This window comes from Mustela lutreola, chromosome 6 (assembly GCF_030435805.1).
Source record: "Mustela lutreola isolate mMusLut2 chromosome 6, mMusLut2.pri, whole genome shotgun sequence".
Lineage (NCBI taxonomy): Eukaryota > Metazoa > Chordata > Mammalia > Carnivora > Mustelidae > Mustela > Mustela lutreola.
The window spans coordinates 7,604,021-7,621,629 of NC_081295.1; the positions used below are offsets into that span (position 1 = coordinate 7,604,021).

Sequence of the window (17,609 nt, forward strand, 5' to 3'; positions counted from 1 at the left end):
ACACGGAGGGCGGCGAGGAGAGAAGACAGCCTGTGCCTCTCGTGACAAGACAGGCAACATTTAAATACACTTTCTGTAGGTGGGCTCCACTTAAAACCTGGTCACCAGGACCAAGCCTCCCCGCCCCCCACCACTCCCAGGAGAGCAGGAGGAGGAGGCTCCCCAGCGCCCCCCCCCCAACACACACTCTCTCTTCTTTGTCTAAAGCCTCTTCAGAAGTTTCATCAGAGGCTGAGAAAGATCAGAGAGGACATGTAAGAAAACAGTTTGAAGTCCACAGTTTACATATCTGTTACCAGTGAAGAGTTTATATGTTATGGTCGGAAAGATAAGATATTGGGGAAGAGACTTGCTGGAGAGAAACAGAAATGAAGCACTGGTCCCCTCCATGTATCCAGATGGGTTTTAAAATAGAATTCAGAAGACATGGCTTCGACATGGCTTCGACATGGCTTCCCTTCCCTTCCGTTCCCGTCAAGTGCAAAGCTTCAGGTTCCAAGTAACCCATGTCCATTCTCAAAGGAAGACCAAATGCTGCTTAGACCTGACCACCATGGTTTCATGTCCTGGAGACCGTCACTGAGCTTAGCCCATTAGGCCAGAAGTGTTTGTAGCACAAGCACCTATCTTTCACCTGGCCTCCCATTCACATTAGAAGCTCTGTTTCCCCATGTGCTCTGAAGGCTGGCTATCATGCTGTTTGGTTTATCTCACAGGTAAAGAAATTTTAATATAAACCTTCTGGTGTACTCGAAGAACAAAATCACTTCTTCGACCAGAACAGGAACCATTTATAACTCACAGTAAATGGAACTCCTTTTGATGTATTTACTAGAATATTTTGCAGTTGGCCTAGGAGTTAAGCTTCTAGAATCACCAACAAGAACAAAAACCAAGAGTGAAATCAAATACAATATTCCTGGAGCAAAGGGGACAAAAACTGCTTCCTAAAAAGGTTACAGTTCTAGCCTTCAGAAAAGGATCATATTTCCAACATGATTCAGGTACGGTTTGCAGGAAGTGCAGCCATATTTGAAAACGAAGTGCCCTTCAAGAAGGCAACATATTAAAATATTTTTGCCAAGATAGATACTATAGATACAATGACATTTGCTTTCAAATAATGAATAAAACAACACTGCCTTTAGGAAACCAGTGACAGAGGCCTCTTTTATAGTAATATTAAATTCTATTGGATCTTCCAAATGTTTCAGATAATTAAGTAACTGGTAACCAACGACAGTTCTCGCCAGGAAAAGTAAGTAGATAAAAGATAGGGCTTTGGGAAATTTCAAAGAAAGAAAATAAAGCAAAGCACATTTAGTGTTCTTCAGGCTATTGGTTTAGCGGCAGGCAAGTATGAGGACGAGCACAGAGAAACCAGGGTTTCTTTTCTTCAGATGAAAACCCTTATCTTCCTCTCGGCCACTCAGGCCCCGTGAAGCATCTCTCTCAGCTGCCGGCACATTCTGATGTTTGGATCTGAAGGTAAATCGTGTTTTCTTTGGGCTTTGCTATCCTGTAGCAGCCAAAAATAAAAGTGAAAGTTAAACAGTCAATGTTTTGATTAAGAAACTATTGCAGGGATCCTGGGGGGCTCAGTTGGTTAAGTGTCGGACTCTTGGTTTCAGCTCAGGTTATGATCTCAGGGTCGTGGAATCAGGCCCCGTGTTGGGCTCGAGCTTAGCTCGGAGTCTGCGTAAGACTCTTCCTCCCTCTGTCCCTTCCCCGTGCTCTCTCTGTCAAATAAATAAATCTTTAAAAAAAGAAAGAGAGAGAGAGAGAGAAGGAAAGAAGGAAAGAAACTATTGCCAAAAAAGAAAGAGAAAAAAAGAAAGAAGAAACTATTGCAAAGTTGTCTATGGAAATAAATCTCAAAACAAAAGGTTTCCTGTCTTGCTAATTCAACGGACGAATGGATAAGGAAGATGTGGTCCATATACACTATGGAGTATGATGCCTCCATCAGAAAGGATGAATACCCAACTTTTGTAGCAACATGGACGGGACTGGAGGAGATTCTGCTGAGTGAAATAAGTCAAGCAGAGAGAGTCAATTATCATATGGTTTCACTTATTTGTGGAGCATAACAAATAGCATGGAGGACATGGGGAGTTAGAGAGGAGAATGGAGTTGGGAGAAATTGGAAGGGGAGGTGAACCATGAGAGACTATGGACTCTGAAAAACAATCTGAGGGGTTTGAAGTGGCAGGGGGGGTGGGAGGTTGGGGTACAAGGGGGTGGGTATTAGAGAGGGCACGGATTGCATGGAGCACAGGTGTGGTGCAAAAACAATGAATAGTTACGCTGAAAATAAATTTAAAAAAATTTTTTTTTAAATCTCAGAACAAAAGATGAAAATGAGATTAGCAAGCAACAGAGGCCAGCAGAGGGCGGTCTCAAGAATAAGCATGTGTCTATGGACAAATTGTACTGAAACGGCTTAAAATCTGCTAATCAACATTAGCTCTCTGTCAGCAACTAGAAAATGTGTTTACAGTTAAAATAGAATGTTTGTTCCTTATCAGTAGTGAGACACCCATAATTTCTCAAAGTCAGGTTTAGTTAGCACTCAAATGCACTTGGTTGGCGGAGTTTATTAAAAGCACAGATTTCCTGGGTCCCACCCTTCATTTACTGAGTCAAAAACCTTAGAAGATGGCCCAGGAATCTGCATTTCAGTAAACTTCTTTTTTTTTTTTTTTTAAGATTTTATTTATGTATTTGACAGAGAGAAATCACAAGTAGATGGAGAGGCAGGCAGAGAGAGAGAGAGAGAGGGAAGCAGGCTCCCTGCAGAGCAGAGAGCCCGATGCGGGACTCGATCCCAGGACCCTGAGATCATGACCCGAGCCGAAGGCAGCGGCTTAACCCACTGAGCCACCCAGGCGCCCAGTAAACTTCTTTTTTTGGTGATTCTCCCGCATACCAAGTTTTGAGACTCACCAAGGAGTTCACACAAGATGTGAGAAGAATGGAGAAAACCTCAGACTTATTGAGCACCTACTTTGTGCCAGGCGATCGCTTGGTCATCTACTTTATCTTAAAATAATAAAATGTCATCTACTTTATCTTCAATAAAAAATAAAATGTCACCTACTTTACCTTACTGCATTTTCCCAGCAACCCTCCGAACTGAGTACTAGTGTGGCTCTTTCTCAGGCAAGGAAGTTCACTCTCTGTGAGTTTCAGCAACATCCCCAAAGTCACATGGCCACATGGATGACTGGATTTGAGTCCACATCTCTCTGATGCCACAGACCATTGTCTCTCCTCATCACAGGGACACATGTGTCTTTCCTATGGAATCCACAGAGTGAGCCTGGAAGGGGAGCTAAGTGGCCACCTTCTTGAGCACTGTTTATGCCTTTCCTTTCTTACCACTTTAAGAGTAGCATCTGAGGGGCACCTGGATGGCTCAGTCCGTTAAGTGTCCAACTTGCTTTCAGCTCAGGACTGGCTCGAGGTCATGGGATCCAGCTCCCGTTGGGCCGCGTGCTCAGCAGAGAGTCTGCTGGAGCTTCTATGCTTCTCCCTCTGGCCCTTACCCCCCATACTCACTCTCTCTCTCTCTCAAAAAAAACAAAAAATGAAAAAAGAAGCATCTGAGACTCCATTAAAGCACTTGTCCCTGGTACAGGAATGAATGTTTAAATTGTTCTCCTTTGTAAAGAGAGTCACTAAAGAGTCTGAACCAACAATTGTTGAAAGGACAGAAGATTGATTTAAAAAACATTCCCAACACAGAGCAGTTCACTCCAGGGATGAACTAGGGACTCGGTCCTCGGTCAGTCAGCATCTCAGACACAGATTCTCCATCCCACAGTTTAGAACAGATAACCGCCCACTAAAAACACGTAATTGTGCTCTCTAGTCTCTCCTTACCCAAAGCCACTGGTTGTTTGTCTTTCTCTCTCCAGCAACTCTGGGACTAATAAAAAATGCAACCATACCTGCAAAGCTCCTACACCCTTAAGACCAAGAGAGGACATGGAGGCACGTGGCCCTGAGTCTCTGAGCACCATGGGCTTACCTCCCAAGGTTCTCCGCATCTTCAATGGTCTCTGGCAAGGTGACACCTTTGGTCTCAGGAAGAAGCAGCGTCATTCCCCCGGCAATCAGGCCCAACACCGCTTCAAAGGAAACAGAGTTTACACAGAGCCCTTAGTGCACAGCCAATGGCATTCCGAGGGATGCCAGCCGCTAACTAAAGGACTGGTGGTAATGAACCTGGTTTTTAGAAGTCAGGAGCATCTCGGGAAAAAGTTGAACAATAGGATTACTGGGAAAATGTCAGAGTAAGAATAGGGAATATTGCCTTCATTTTACTTCTATGTAAATTCTACCATAACTGATGTTTAAGTATTAGGAAATTTATTTATTATTATACATAATATGTATTATATTGATTTTAGTGACTGTATATAAAATGATACATACTAGGTAATTATATTATAATGTATTATTTTAATATATAATACATATTATAGCTACTATAAACTATAAAATATACTATAGTTACTATATGTTAATATTCTATTACTGTATATGATATGAAGCATAAAGAGTACATTTTGGCCAGGGTGGGCCACTCTTGTTTCTCCCTCCCCTTTCCTCCCCCCTTCTTCCCCCCCATCCTATTTCTCTCCCCTCTCTCCTTCTCCCACTCCTTGGTGGGTCTGCCTGGGGCGCAGCACAGCAGCTCTCCGCACACAGACAGCAGTTTTGCCTTCTGCCAAACAGGTAAGCTGGGTCTTGGAAGACCCAAGGTCTTAGTCTGGGGAGGAGGAGAAGTGCTCTCCTCCTGCTCTACTCCAGCATTATCACTAACAAAGCGAATACCTCCTTGTGTCTATTCTCAATTGTTAAGCAAAAGAACGGCGACAATTTAGCATCTTCAAACCTCCCACAATTACATGTTATATGCACAAAAGTTGGGAGTCAAATTCATAAGAAAGCGGGAGGCTATGTCAAAATGCCTCCCAAATTTTGTCCTATGGGATGAATTATTGGACTCTAGAACCTTAAGATGTAACATCTGGCCTGCCTTCTGGGAATGGCATCTTATCTTTCCCATGAAACAAGACAGAGTGAGTCAGGAGACAACAGAAGGGCAGGCACCTTCCTTGTCTCCTGTAAACTCACCAAAGGATATCGTGCACTGGTCAAAGAGGTCTTAAGCAATCATTCTGGGCTGGAAGGAAAGAATATTGAATAACCCATGAAGTCTTACCAAACAAAATGAGTGGCAAGCCTTGCCAAACCTCCATCAGCCTGAAGACCAGGAAGGGGGTGATGATTCCACCCAGATCACACAGGGAGGAACACACCATCACTCCAAGATTCCTGATAAAATACAGAGAACAAAAAGGATGATATGTTTGTGATTCAACTTTCTAGATGTTAACCTTATCCTAGAGCAAGAGCAGGGAGGGGAGAGAGGCTGGAGATAGAGTTAATCACCAGTGATTTTTAATTAGTCATGCCTATGTAACAGAGCTTCCATAGAAACCCCAAACTATAGGTTCAGAGAGCTTCTGGGTTAGTGAAAATACCCATGTGTTGGGAGGGTAGCCCACCCCAAGTCTATGGGGAAAGAATCTCCTACGGGGAAAAAAGGTCCTCCTGTGCTCAGGGGACCTTTCCAAACCTCACCTTAAGTACCTCTGCATCTAGCTGTTCATTTATAGCCTTTGTTATGTCCCTTGTGATAATAAACCAGTAAACGTAATTAAGTGTTTGTCTGAGTTCTGTGAAACATGATAGCAAATTATTGAACTTGAAGAGCAGGTTATGGGAATCCTGATTTATACCAGTGAGTCAGAAGTGCAGGTGACAGCCTGAGACTTGTGCCTGGCATCAGAGGTGGCGGGGTCTTGTGGGGCTGGGCCCTTAACTTGTGAGGTCTGCTCTAACCCCAGGGGGTTAATGGTTAATGTCAGAATTGAACAGGATACCCCAGTGGTGTCTGGAGACTTGGAGAATTGGTTGGTGTGAGTAGAGTTCTTTTTTGACATGAAGAGATAGGGAAGGGTAGCGAGAAGGTATTGAGAAATAGAGAACAAAGAAAGCTAGAGGGGAGAATAGAGAAAAGACCGACCTGGCAGGATCCCCTCTGTCCCTTGTAATAGTCTTTGCTCTGACCCCCACTCTGTCTTCGGTGAAGATGGTCACTTTCGATCAGTATTTGCATGGAATGTGCTTTTCCATCCCTTTACTCCTAAACAATCTCCACCACTATATTTTTTAAGATTTTTTATTTTTTTATTTGATAGAGATCACAAGTAGGCAGAGAGGCAGGCAGAGAGGAGGAAGCAGGCTCCCCACTGAGCAGAGAGCCGGACGTGGGGCTCGATCCCAGGACCCTGGGATCACGACCCAAGCTGAAGGCTTCAACCCACTGAGCCACCCAGGCGCCCCGCCACTATATTTAGAGTGAGTTTCTTGTAAGCGGTACACAGTTGGGTCTTACATTTTTGTCCTGTCTGACAATCTTCGCCTTCTAACTGGGGTGTTTAGAACATTCATATTTCTTCGTAAATTTTACATTGTTTAGTGCTAGATATTTTGTATTCCTATAAATAATCTTGACTTTGTTTTAAAAATATGGTGAAATTAGGAACAATAAACTGGGAAAAGCTTTATTCTTCAGTACATTACTTTTAAGTCTCCATTATGCTCATTTGCATAATCTCTTTCTCCCTACAATTGTAATTATAAAAGTAGTGCATTGCATTTCCTTTCCAAACCCCGACCACTACCTCATCTTAGTTGGTTGTATCATTTCTTAGTGTTTGCCATTATATTTTTAAATATATTTATAACTTACTTTATCAGTGTTTAGTGATATGTTTTTTCTTAGCTGGAAATAGAGGAAATTATATGCAAAATTATCTATCCCTATTTTATGGAAAGATTGTAATAACAACAGCAGATGTTGAATTTTATTAAATGCCCTTCACTATCTAAAGAGATAATAGTATAGCTTTAATTTATTAGCTCTATAAAAACTCTTTCAATATACTAGCATGAATTATACTATTGGATTTTTTAATATTGAACTGTCTTTGTGTTCCTGAATAACTCATCTTAGATATGATATATTATGATTTTAATGTCTCCACTATTCTCTTCTGATAATATGTTGTTTGGGATTTTAATCAATATTCACACATAATATTTGCCTATAGTTTCCTTATTTTCTTTATCTTTGTTGGTCTTTGATACCAATATTATTCTAGTTTTATTAAAATGTTTTTTGGGGGCACCTGGGTGGTTCAATCGGTTAAGTGTTTGCTTTTGGCTCAGGTCATGATCTCAGGGTCCTGGGATCAGGCCCCACACCGAGCTACCTGCTCGTTGAGGAGTCTGCTTCTCCCTTCCCTCTACTGCTCCCCCTGCTTGTGCTCTCTCTCTCTCTGTCCAATAAATAAATAAAATCTTTAAATAAAATAAAATTTTTTTAAACCTTTCTCCTTGTTCTATAGTCTAGAACAGTTTCAGTATTATTGGAGCTTTCTATGGATTAAGTGTTTTATAAACTCTCTGTGTGAGACCATTACGGATTTCCTCTTTATCATTGTTAAGGGACTTCCTTATCTTATTAAACACATTTTTGACCTAAATTCAACTTTGTCTGATAAGATTATGGGTCTTGCTATATTTTTTGTTTGCATTTACTGATAAGCTTTCATGCATTCTTTTCTTTTCAACCCTTGCAAAGAAAAGTTGTACTTCAGCTATGCAGCAAAGTGTTCAGTTTTGCTTTGTAACCAAAGAAGTTTCCTTTTGTCAATAGAGGAGTCGAGCCTCATTGTATTTGTTTAAATGTCAGAAGCACTTGGAATTAATTCTGTCATTAGCTTTTATACCATGTTCTTTATTGCTTCTAGTGTCTTCTTTTCAGTATGTGTTGGCTATGTGTATTTTTTTCTGATAATTTGGAAAGTTTGTATTTTTAAAACTGTATTTACATATATATATACATATGTACATATACAAAATACAAAATACAAAAATACTATATATATATAATATATATTATATATATATATTATATTTATATAAATATTATATTTATATATATATAGTAACCTACATCAAATGTGGGGCTCAAATTCAGGACTCTGAGATCAAGAGTCATATAGTCTTCTGTCAGAGCTGGCCAGGGCCCTGGAAAGTTTGCATTTTTTATTCAAATGTTAACCTTTATAACTTTATTCAAATGTTAACCTTTATAACTTTATATAATACACTTACTGCTCTATTCCTTTAGGCAGTATTCATTAACTTCCTATTATAGACAATTATAAAATTGTTATAAAATTTATACATTTCCACTTCGTCCATCCTTCCATGCACTGCTTTCAGTACATCACACCACTGGTTTGGTGTTTGCCTTACCCTTTACATCTTTAAGTACACCTAAAGCACTACATAATTTATCAGATTTTAAAAAAAAAATTTATCTATTTATTTGAGAAAGAGAGAGAGAGCCCCCAGGCAAGCATGGCAGAGGGTAGAGGGAAAGGGGAGAAAGAGAATCTCAAACAGACTCCCCACTGAGCTTGGAGCCTGATGTGGGACTCGATCTCACAACCTTGATACCATGACCTGAGCCAAAAACAGAAGTCAGATGTTCAACCCGCTAAGCTACCCAGGCACCCATATCAGCTTTTAGTAATACGGCTTTTTCCAAGCTGGAAAAAGTATACTAAGGATACCACATAGAGCATCCCCTCTCCTTTCCCTTCCCTGTCTTCTAGCCTTTCTTTATCATCAGATTTATGACATTTACCGCTGTTCTGTTGTCAAAATCACACTCACTTTAATCCCACATTCAATGATTATCAAGCTGATAATCAACTTGATATTCTCCTTATATCTGTGACTTACAGTTTTGGCCCAATAATGTAACTAGAATATTCTTTATCATTGTTCCTTCTGAGTCCATTTTTCTGTCACCCTGAGTGCCACTTCAAATCGTAGAGTCAAACCTTCTTTTATTTCCAGAAGTTTCTGTAAAGGTTTTTATTTTCCCCCTTTGAATTTTTCTGTTTAGTTATTTCAGTTGTCTTCTTTGGGACATGTATGTGTGCGCGCATGTGTGCACGTGTGCTTGTGATCTCCAAGACTTTTAAACTTTGCTTATTTCACATTCATTTTGCAATTCTTCCTCCTACCTTGCCTTTCCCTCACTAGGTCGGTTCTCCTCTGCACTGCTTTCAGATAGGTTTCCATTTCAATCGTCTTGTCCCATATTCCTTCAAGAACTTTAATCTCTGCTTTAAACTCTTATTTTATGCATATGACCGATTAATTAATATTGCATTTAATTGAGGTACGTGGGGCTACAATTTTCACCTCCATTGTGACAATATTTTCCCAGAGAGTATTCTTTATCTGTCATTTGCTTTTTCTGTTTCCTTTCTCCCTTTCTCTCATGATGTGTTTGTATAACTGGGTGAATTACTTTCTTATTATTCATCTTTTAATACTTGATTTCTTCCTGTATCAGCCCTTTCAGAAGAACTCATGGGGAGGGGCCAGATCATGTTCTAGGCTAGTAAATTCTCTGTTCAACCAGGGTTGTATGAGAACAGGTGCTTCCACATCTCCCACTCCCAGTCTACAGGGGTCGGCGGTGCAGAATCCCCACCACACAGTCTCTCTCCTCCACCTGCCTTGCAGCCTGCTGTTGTCCCCACAGCCCCTGCAGCTTCTCTCCTGGACTCACTCTCCCGGCTTCACCTTCAGCCTCCTAGTGTTCGGGGAATGAATCCTCTGCCTCCGGCCCCTATACCCATCCTGTTACTGTAAACAGAGGCTCGTGGGCTATACCCTCCCAGGTATGCTCCCTACTTTGGAAAACTGCTGGCCTTGTCCCAGAGTTACTGTCATGGTGTGCATCCCTGGAATCTTCCAGACCCTCTGAAATCTCACTGCATTAGGCAGCCCCTCTTCTCACACTTGTCTTTCAGGGCCATCCTCATTGCAAAGCTGGAATTTGCAGGGTTTTAAAAATTTTCATTCTTCTGATAACTTCAGTGTGCTGTCCAAGAGGAGAAAGAAAAGGCACCATTGTTTTTTGTTATTATTTTAAGAAACTGTGTCTTAAAAAAGTAAAAAATTGAATAACCACACAGAAGCTGGAAGAAGTGAGAACTAGGTCCCTGATGTAAAAGTCATGGGGTTGTGGGGCTTGATTCATTCAGTCGCTCTAGAAGTACTTAGTGACTCCTTAGCACAATTGGAGACCGGGTGCAGAGGCACAGAGATGTATGGCACGTCGTCCCTTTACTCAGGGAACTCATTCCATACCGAGGAGATGAAAAGGAGAGACCGTTCTCAACACAAGGCAGTGCCTATTGAAACCAAAAGAATGTTCTTGACAATATGTGCTATAGTTAAAAGGAGACTATTGTTCACTTCTAATACCTCCTGTGAATAAGAAGCACATTCAAAATGGCTTTGATAATTTTTTGACTTTGGAGTCCTAGTAATAAAGTAACTGAAATAATCTTCTTTTTCTAATGACTTAGATTCGATTCTGTTGAAAATATTGAAAATATCAGAACTTTCACGAAAGTCTTCTTGCTGTGTGTGTGTGTGTAGGTCATGGTAAAAGTCAGTTCTCAGTGTCTGGCTTCTCTTCCCAGCTACCGAGAATCTTCATCACAGACTTTCTGCGCAAATGGTCTAGGGCTCCTCGAGATGGGCTGCTTGGCCTTCTTCCACATAGGAGCAGGCCCTCAGGACCTTTGACAGTTTACACTTTCAGTCTGTCCCTTGGGTCTGATGGCCTTGACAATGGAATTGTTCGGCCCAGCTATTTTAGACTCTGGGCTCAGGACAGTCAAATGTAGATGTTCTCTTTAATTTGCCTTCATCTCTTTGCACTCCGTCCAAGCAACCTTTTACAGATGAGAGTAGAAGACGGTCTTTTAATGAAGGACAGATGGGGACAGAGGAGAGCACATCAGAGCCACGCTCGCGTCTTCTGGCTGACTGAGGGGCTCCGCTGCATAGCTAAGAGACTGAGGACCTGGAATAGTTCTGAGAAACCGCTGGCACGATGGCACGGGAAACAGGAAACCATACAGACAGAAAAAAAGGGTTTCAGGAAACATACCACATTCTAAAGAAGGTCAGAATTGGAACTTTAAGCAGTTAATTACTTTTACAATAAAAATCATCTTCACTTAAAACTGAGTCTCCTAAAACACAAATGGCAGTAAATACATACAAAGATGCTCGACATTGTCAATGATGAGACAGATGTAAATTAAAGTCACAATAATACCACCACCCCCCAGAATGACCTACACAATAAAAAAAAAAAAAAAAAAAACTGACAACACCGAGTGCTGATGGAGCTGTAGAGCAGCCAGAACTCTCCCCCACAGCTGGTGGAACACGAGATGGCCCGTGTCAGCGGAAAATTTTGGAAAATGTTCTGACAGCTCCTCATACATTTAAACATGCACCCTATGAACCACTCCGAAGTTTTTCCCCAAGATATATGAAAATGGATATATATGAAGATATATATCCACTCCAAGACCCATACCTGAATGTTTCTGAGCAGCTAGATGAGAATAACTCCAGACTGGAAACAGTGAGTGCCAATAAACCGGCGAATGGCTAAGGAAATCGTGGTGCATCATTTCCACACTGCGACGCTGCTCCGCACTCAGAGGGAACAGGGCATGCGTGGACGCCTGCAAGCCCGGGGGTGGCCTCCGTCACGCTAAGTGAAAGAGGGCGGGCACAAAAGGCTACGAGGCCATGTTCCTTCATTTACATAATAACATTCTGGAAAAGGGGAAACCCAAGGGAGAGAGATGCTTGCCAGGTGCTGGGGATGGGAAGGCGCGGACTGACTGCAAAGGGACCTGAGGAAGCCTTTGGAGGCGGTGGCAATGTCCCCGTAGTGACTGTGTGGCAGATGAATGAACACAGATACAATAAAAACTCAGCAAACTGCGTGTGACAGTGAATTTTGGTCTAAACCTGACTTTACGCAGTACATCTCCTAGGCCTGGGGCACCTGCGTGACTCCATCGGTTTAGCGTCTGACTCTTGATTTCGGCGCAGGTCATGATCTCAGGGTCGTGGGATTGAGCCCCCCCTCCCCACCTACAGGGCTTGGAGCTCAGCAAGGAGTCGGCTTGAGATTCTTTCTCTCCCTCTGCCCCTCCCCACCTTCTCAAATAAATAAATAAATCTTTTTAAATTACGATGAGTCTTCTAGGCCTGTTACTACATTTACAGAAAAGCATTCTGTCGTCCCAGGAAGAGCCCACCGTCGAGGTCAGAAGGATGCCCTGCCACTTTCTGGCTCTGTGCCTCTTGCAAGTGCTCTTTCCTTCTCTAAAACCCAACTTCCTCATCTGTAAAATGGGCGTAGCGGTCACATTAAGGGCAAAGATGTCTAGAAATGTTTTATGTGCCATCATACGGTCAGAGCTCTGAGCACATTATGTCTACAGGTGTCTGCATGGCTGTGGACTTAGGCAGGAGCTGGAGCTGAGGGCTAGGCTGAAAGCCGGTCTCACACTCCCCAATCAGGGCTCTCTCCATGCAGACGCTTGTTCTCCAGGGCTTGCCCGCTGCACACTCCCTTCCAAGTTCCCATTTCATGTTCTCTCCTGTAATTAGCCGTTGGCCTTCTCTCTAATGCCCACCCCGCAACTCAGTGTCCAAACGGATTAACCTCTAGGGGAGCCTTGAGCAATGGTCTTGGAAGTGCTGGTCCTCGCTGAGCCTGGCTAGTGCCCAGCCAGGTCAGTGGCAACCCCACCACACTCCCCTACCCCCCGCTTTGTGCACCCACCTGATGAACGTGGGGTACAGCTCGGCGTTCACCAGGCACACCAGCTGGAACACGATGGTGATTCCCATGCGGCCAAAACAAGCCACTGTGATGTTTAGCCAGTGTAGATCTGGACAGGAAACACACAGAGGTGGGGAATGCACATGGGGACTGGGCCCATGACTGCCCCGCCTTGAGGAGCCCCATTAGGAAGCTTGGACTCCAGAGCTGGAAGAGCCAGAAAGAGTGCCCTGTCTAACCCTTTCATTTTGGGGTAAGAAAACTGAGTCCTGCAAGGTTGCAGAACCTGATGGTGACACAGGAGGGAGGCTCCTTTGCGCAGAGGAAAGAACATATGTTTTGGATCTCAGTTCTGCCTCCTGTCAGCCACGTGATCTACCTCTTTGGGCCTTGGTTTCTTCAGCTGTAAAATGGGAACAGTGATAGCCAGCCTACAAGCTATTACGGGACTTTGAGATGACAAATGTGAAACGTCCACCATGACTGCTCCAGAAACATTGGCTTCTTAATTACCATGCAGTAGTGTCTCTGCCAGAGCCTGACACAGGAGGGCCACAAGAAATACAGCCCCTCGGCCAGCAGCCCTGGAGCTGAGGGACCGGATTTCTAACCCTCAATCTAGCCTTCACTTCCAAACACATTGTCTTAAAGGAAACACCATTCAGGATAGTCTCAGACTCAAGCACTAGGGAAGCAAACCCTTGCTGCATCTTAGCAGACGGCTGTGGGGCTCTTCACTCCACGAGGGTTCAGGAAGCCCTCCCCCTACTGAGGACCGATCAAGGAATTGGGCCCCATCACTGGCTCCACCTGGGTTACTCCACATATTAACAAGCAAGTGGCTTCCAGGACATGCCAGGGGACTCATTAAAGCCTCTGGGGTCACAGACATCATGTCTTCTTGACCCCTGTCCCCAGATACTGGCCTTTCACAGAGGACATGTTCGTTTTACTCCGCCAGCGTGAGGGTCCCCGGAGAGAGGACACGGTGGCCTTAGGAATGAGCTCCCCACCGGGTCTAACTCAGTCTCCCAGCCCCCTGCTGTTCACCACCTTGTGGTGGGAGCCAAGCCAAGATCATGGATACCCCCAGCCTCCCGAAGAGAAAAGAAGAGGAAGTTCACTCAGGCAGGATCTACAGGGAGGGCCGTGCGTACACACTCTGGGGTCTTTAATCGGGTGAGCAGCTCTGCTGTCCTGTTTCCCATCGGCGCTGGGGGCACCTCTCCCTCCCCAGGGGGACTGTGGGGAGCATCCCTGCCCAAAGCCCCCAGTGCTTCTTTCCACATGGGGGACACCATCCAAGGCTGCCTGCTGCTGACGCCCACGTCTGACCCCAGGCCCCGCCCTGCTCTCCCAATTTCAGGCACAGGCTCCTGGCTGCTCCTTGACCTTGACTGCTCAGCTCGACACTCCGCCGTGATCCTCCCGCTTCCATCGTCCTGCACGGAAGCACCTTCCCCAGATGGTGACATGGGTCATTCCCCTCATTCAGGTCTCCCAAGGCCGCCCCTGACCACTGCACAAAGGATTAACGCCCACCATGCTTCACCTGCACTTTTTCCCTCTAGAACCTGAACTCTGTGAAGCAAGAACGTTCTCTGCTTTGCTCATGGCTGTGATCCCAGGGTCGAGATGTGTGCTGGCCACACGGAAGGTACTTGTAGTATTTCCTGGGAGGGAGGGAGTGTTTATCATCTCACGTGACAAGGACTCGGTAGAGGCAAGTGGAGAGGGTGGGGCTGGGGGAGAGACCTTGGCAGTGGGGGATGGGACCAGAGAGCTCGGTGCCTGGGTTCCGTCCTGATGATAACTGACCATCTGAGGTCTTGGCTTCCTTCTCTACGCCCACTGCAGTTGCTTAAAAACAAACAGAAAACTTCCCGTTTGTCTTTGCAGAATTCCAGAAATAGGAAAATGGGGAAGATGGTGGAGACGATCTATTCCAGTCGGACTCTGCTCCTCCCCGTCCGCGCTGTTCTCTCCATGCCGGGAGGAAGAAGAAAACGGAGTCGTCTTTTTATTTTCAGCCTGATCCATGCAGCCTGGTTCTTGAGAAAACCGTTTTCAGGAAACACGTCCCGCAATACCCTCTCTGTAAAAGCTTACCGAAACCGCTCATTTAACCCACAAGGGCAAAGCACAAGCAATACAAACTGAGGAAATGGCAAATCTGCCTTGGGCTTCTTCAGCCACCTCCCCAAACGTAACCAATAGGAAAGGCGGTTGGTGTACTCAAACCGAGACCGACCAAAGTCACTCTGCTTCAGATTATGCTGGGTGGTAAGGACGATGGACGAAAACATACACCCGCCAGAGAGGCTGGGGTCAAAAAGACTGGCAATACCCAGTGTTGGCAAGGGTGTAGACCAGTTGGAACGCTCAGGCATCGTCGGTGGGAGTGTGCGTTGGTCCAACTGTTTTGGAAACATGCCTATATCCACTTCGAGCTGCATATATAGCACACCTGACCCGGCAAACGCACTCACAGATTTGTACCTGGGGGAAAGGAGAGTCTAGACCCATGAAGAGATGTGTGTCCGAGTGTTCGCTGCAGCTTATACCCCAGGAGGCAGACGCTGAAAACCACACAGGTGTCACAGTCAACGGTGGGACAGGAAGTAGCACGACACTTGTCATTTACTCGTTATGTGTACATTATACCAATTTAAAATTAAAACACACACACACACACACACAGCTATAGACTAGGGTAACACCCTGACTTTGTCTTTGTTCTCGTTCGAGGGGCATATGCAGGGGCCGAAACACTGTTCCACGGTTCGATAATACGATCATCCAGAGAATGAGGGAACACCCGACTCACCGTGGGAGATAAAGATCATGACGGCGCAGGCTGCCCCCGCCACCAGATTGGACACCACCAACGGGCGGATGAGGCCAAAGCGGTCAATGGTGGTGAGGATGATGAAGGCCGCCGGGAATTCAACCAGAGCCGAGTACAGGAAGTCCAGGTGGAGGTTCCCGCCCGTGGCGCCCACGTGCATGATGAGGCCCTGGTAGAGGACGGAGCTCGTGAACCTGAGCACAGAGGAGAAGCAGAGGCTCAGACCGAGGCTCCTGTCTGTGGGATGGGGGAGGGTTCGGAGTCTGGCCGCCAGAGAGGAACAGGTTTCGCTCCATCTAGAACGTCCTGGAGTGACATGAAATTCAGGAAGGGCGTCCTAGACGGGCCATCCGTGAGAGGCTCTCTCGGGATTGATGTGATGTCATGACTTCTGGGGTACAACCCCATGTCCTAGAGTCAGCAAACGCGGACCCTGAGGCCACGGCAGCTATAGAGGGATGGGCAGAGGGTACCAGGAGTGAGCAGGTCCAGCGATCAGACGCTGTATGAGCTGTGTGATCTTGAGGAACTTAACTAAGCCCTGTCTGCCTCAGTTCCCTCATCAGTCTTCTGAGAACACTCAGCACAGTCCCATCCTGTCCCAGCACCCAGATTCAGCCAGAGCAGCCTTTCCCAGTGGGAAGCCCCTTGTTCTACCCTGACAAAGGGTCAGCAGGCTTGTTCTGACGACAGATGTGTAAGACTTAGCGGCCAGCCCGCATTTGAGAGGCTGTGTCCTCCTCCAGGGGCCCCCACAGATCAGGTTTGCCCTCCACAGAACGGTGACAAAAGGTGCATGGATGAGCGATTTCTCTCCACAACCCTCTCTTCACCCCTTCCCTGTCCCACACTGAGAGCCTGGAGTGATTCCTGGGACCTAGAAAGCACTCGCTAATGATGAGCGATTACTGGTGTCATCATCGTCATCGTCCCAAGGTCAAGTCCACAGAGCACAGCAGAGCAGACGCCAGCCAAGTCTTTCCCGCGGCACAGTGGTGCTGTCATTAACAGCACCGCTCCCCTCTCTCTCTCCTCCACCCTGCAGCCCGCCGCAGGACCCCTCCATCTGTAAACCGCCGCAGGGAGGAATAGCAGGGGTACTGAATACAGCTCAGACACCGATACGGACTAGCTAATTCACTCCAGAAGGTTTTAGAGAGTCCGTGGTTTGTTTTTTGGTGACATTATGTAATTTTGGAGGATAGAAACACTTGGTCATTTATTGGTATTTACAGTATGAGAAGAGATTTTGGTTGATAAGAAGTTGCGCTCTTGTCCCAGCATGTAAATTGCCTCTTGGCTCTAAAACAGATCACAACTGATATTTCTATCAATATACTCCCTTGTTTTATACAACTACACACCAAGAAACATTGTGATGCTCTTGCTTCTAGTCCCGAATCATTCCTAACTTCCGAGGGGCTCTCCATGCCCTCCCTTTGTCCCAGTTAAGTGGGAAGAGTCACCTATTACCAATAGATTGCTTTAAGAGAAAGGAATGTATTAGCTTGGTTTTCCAGTCAAAAACCAGTTAGCAAGTGTGCAGTGCTGCCATCTTTTGGCAGAGCCCATGAATTGCATGTACATGTTAAAACCGCCGTCCGCGGGTCTAGACACATTCTAAAAAGCCCTTTACACAAATTATCTCACGAAGCTGCCAACATGCCGGCGAGGGAGGTGCTGCCGTGATCCCCATTTGCTGACGAGGAAGCTGAGCCATAGAGAAATGGGAGCTGTCTGCAGTCACGGGGCCAGAAAGGGGTGGGAGAGAAGCAGCAGGTGGAGGGAAGGCCGGCGGGGGGGGGGGGGGGGGGTTCAGGGTGGGCTCAGAGCAGGCCATGGAAAGGGATTTGGTTTTATCCTCAGGGGGTTAGGAAGCCAGCGGAGGGTGTAGACAGGGGAGTTCTGCAGAGCAGAATGTGCAGG

The 17,609-nt window shown here is 45.4% G+C and overlaps 1 protein-coding gene across 3 annotated transcripts in view; it reads right to left on the reverse strand.

Moving 5' to 3' along the window:
- Positions 1-290: 290 nt before the first annotated feature.
- The window catches only part of LOC131833397 (solute carrier family 22 member 1-like), a 30,649-nt gene continuing 13,330 nt past the window's right edge, over positions 291-17,609 (reverse strand). For 2 of the 3 annotated variants that reach the window (XM_059176610.1, XM_059176611.1), the window contains 6 exons: positions 15,663-15,877; positions 14,591-14,695; positions 12,836-12,944; positions 5,234-5,346; positions 4,034-4,133; positions 291-1,519 (listed from right to left, as the gene is read on the reverse strand). In XM_059176610.1, the coding sequence (XP_059032593.1) occupies positions 1,453-1,519; positions 4,034-4,133; positions 5,234-5,346; positions 12,836-12,944; positions 14,591-14,695; positions 15,663-15,877 (709 nt within the window). In that variant the 3' untranslated portion in view covers positions 291-1,452. The remainder of the gene's footprint in view (positions 1,520-4,033; positions 4,134-5,233; positions 5,347-12,835; positions 12,945-14,590; positions 14,696-15,662; positions 15,878-17,609) is intronic. The other variant, XM_059176612.1, reaches the window with a different exon arrangement.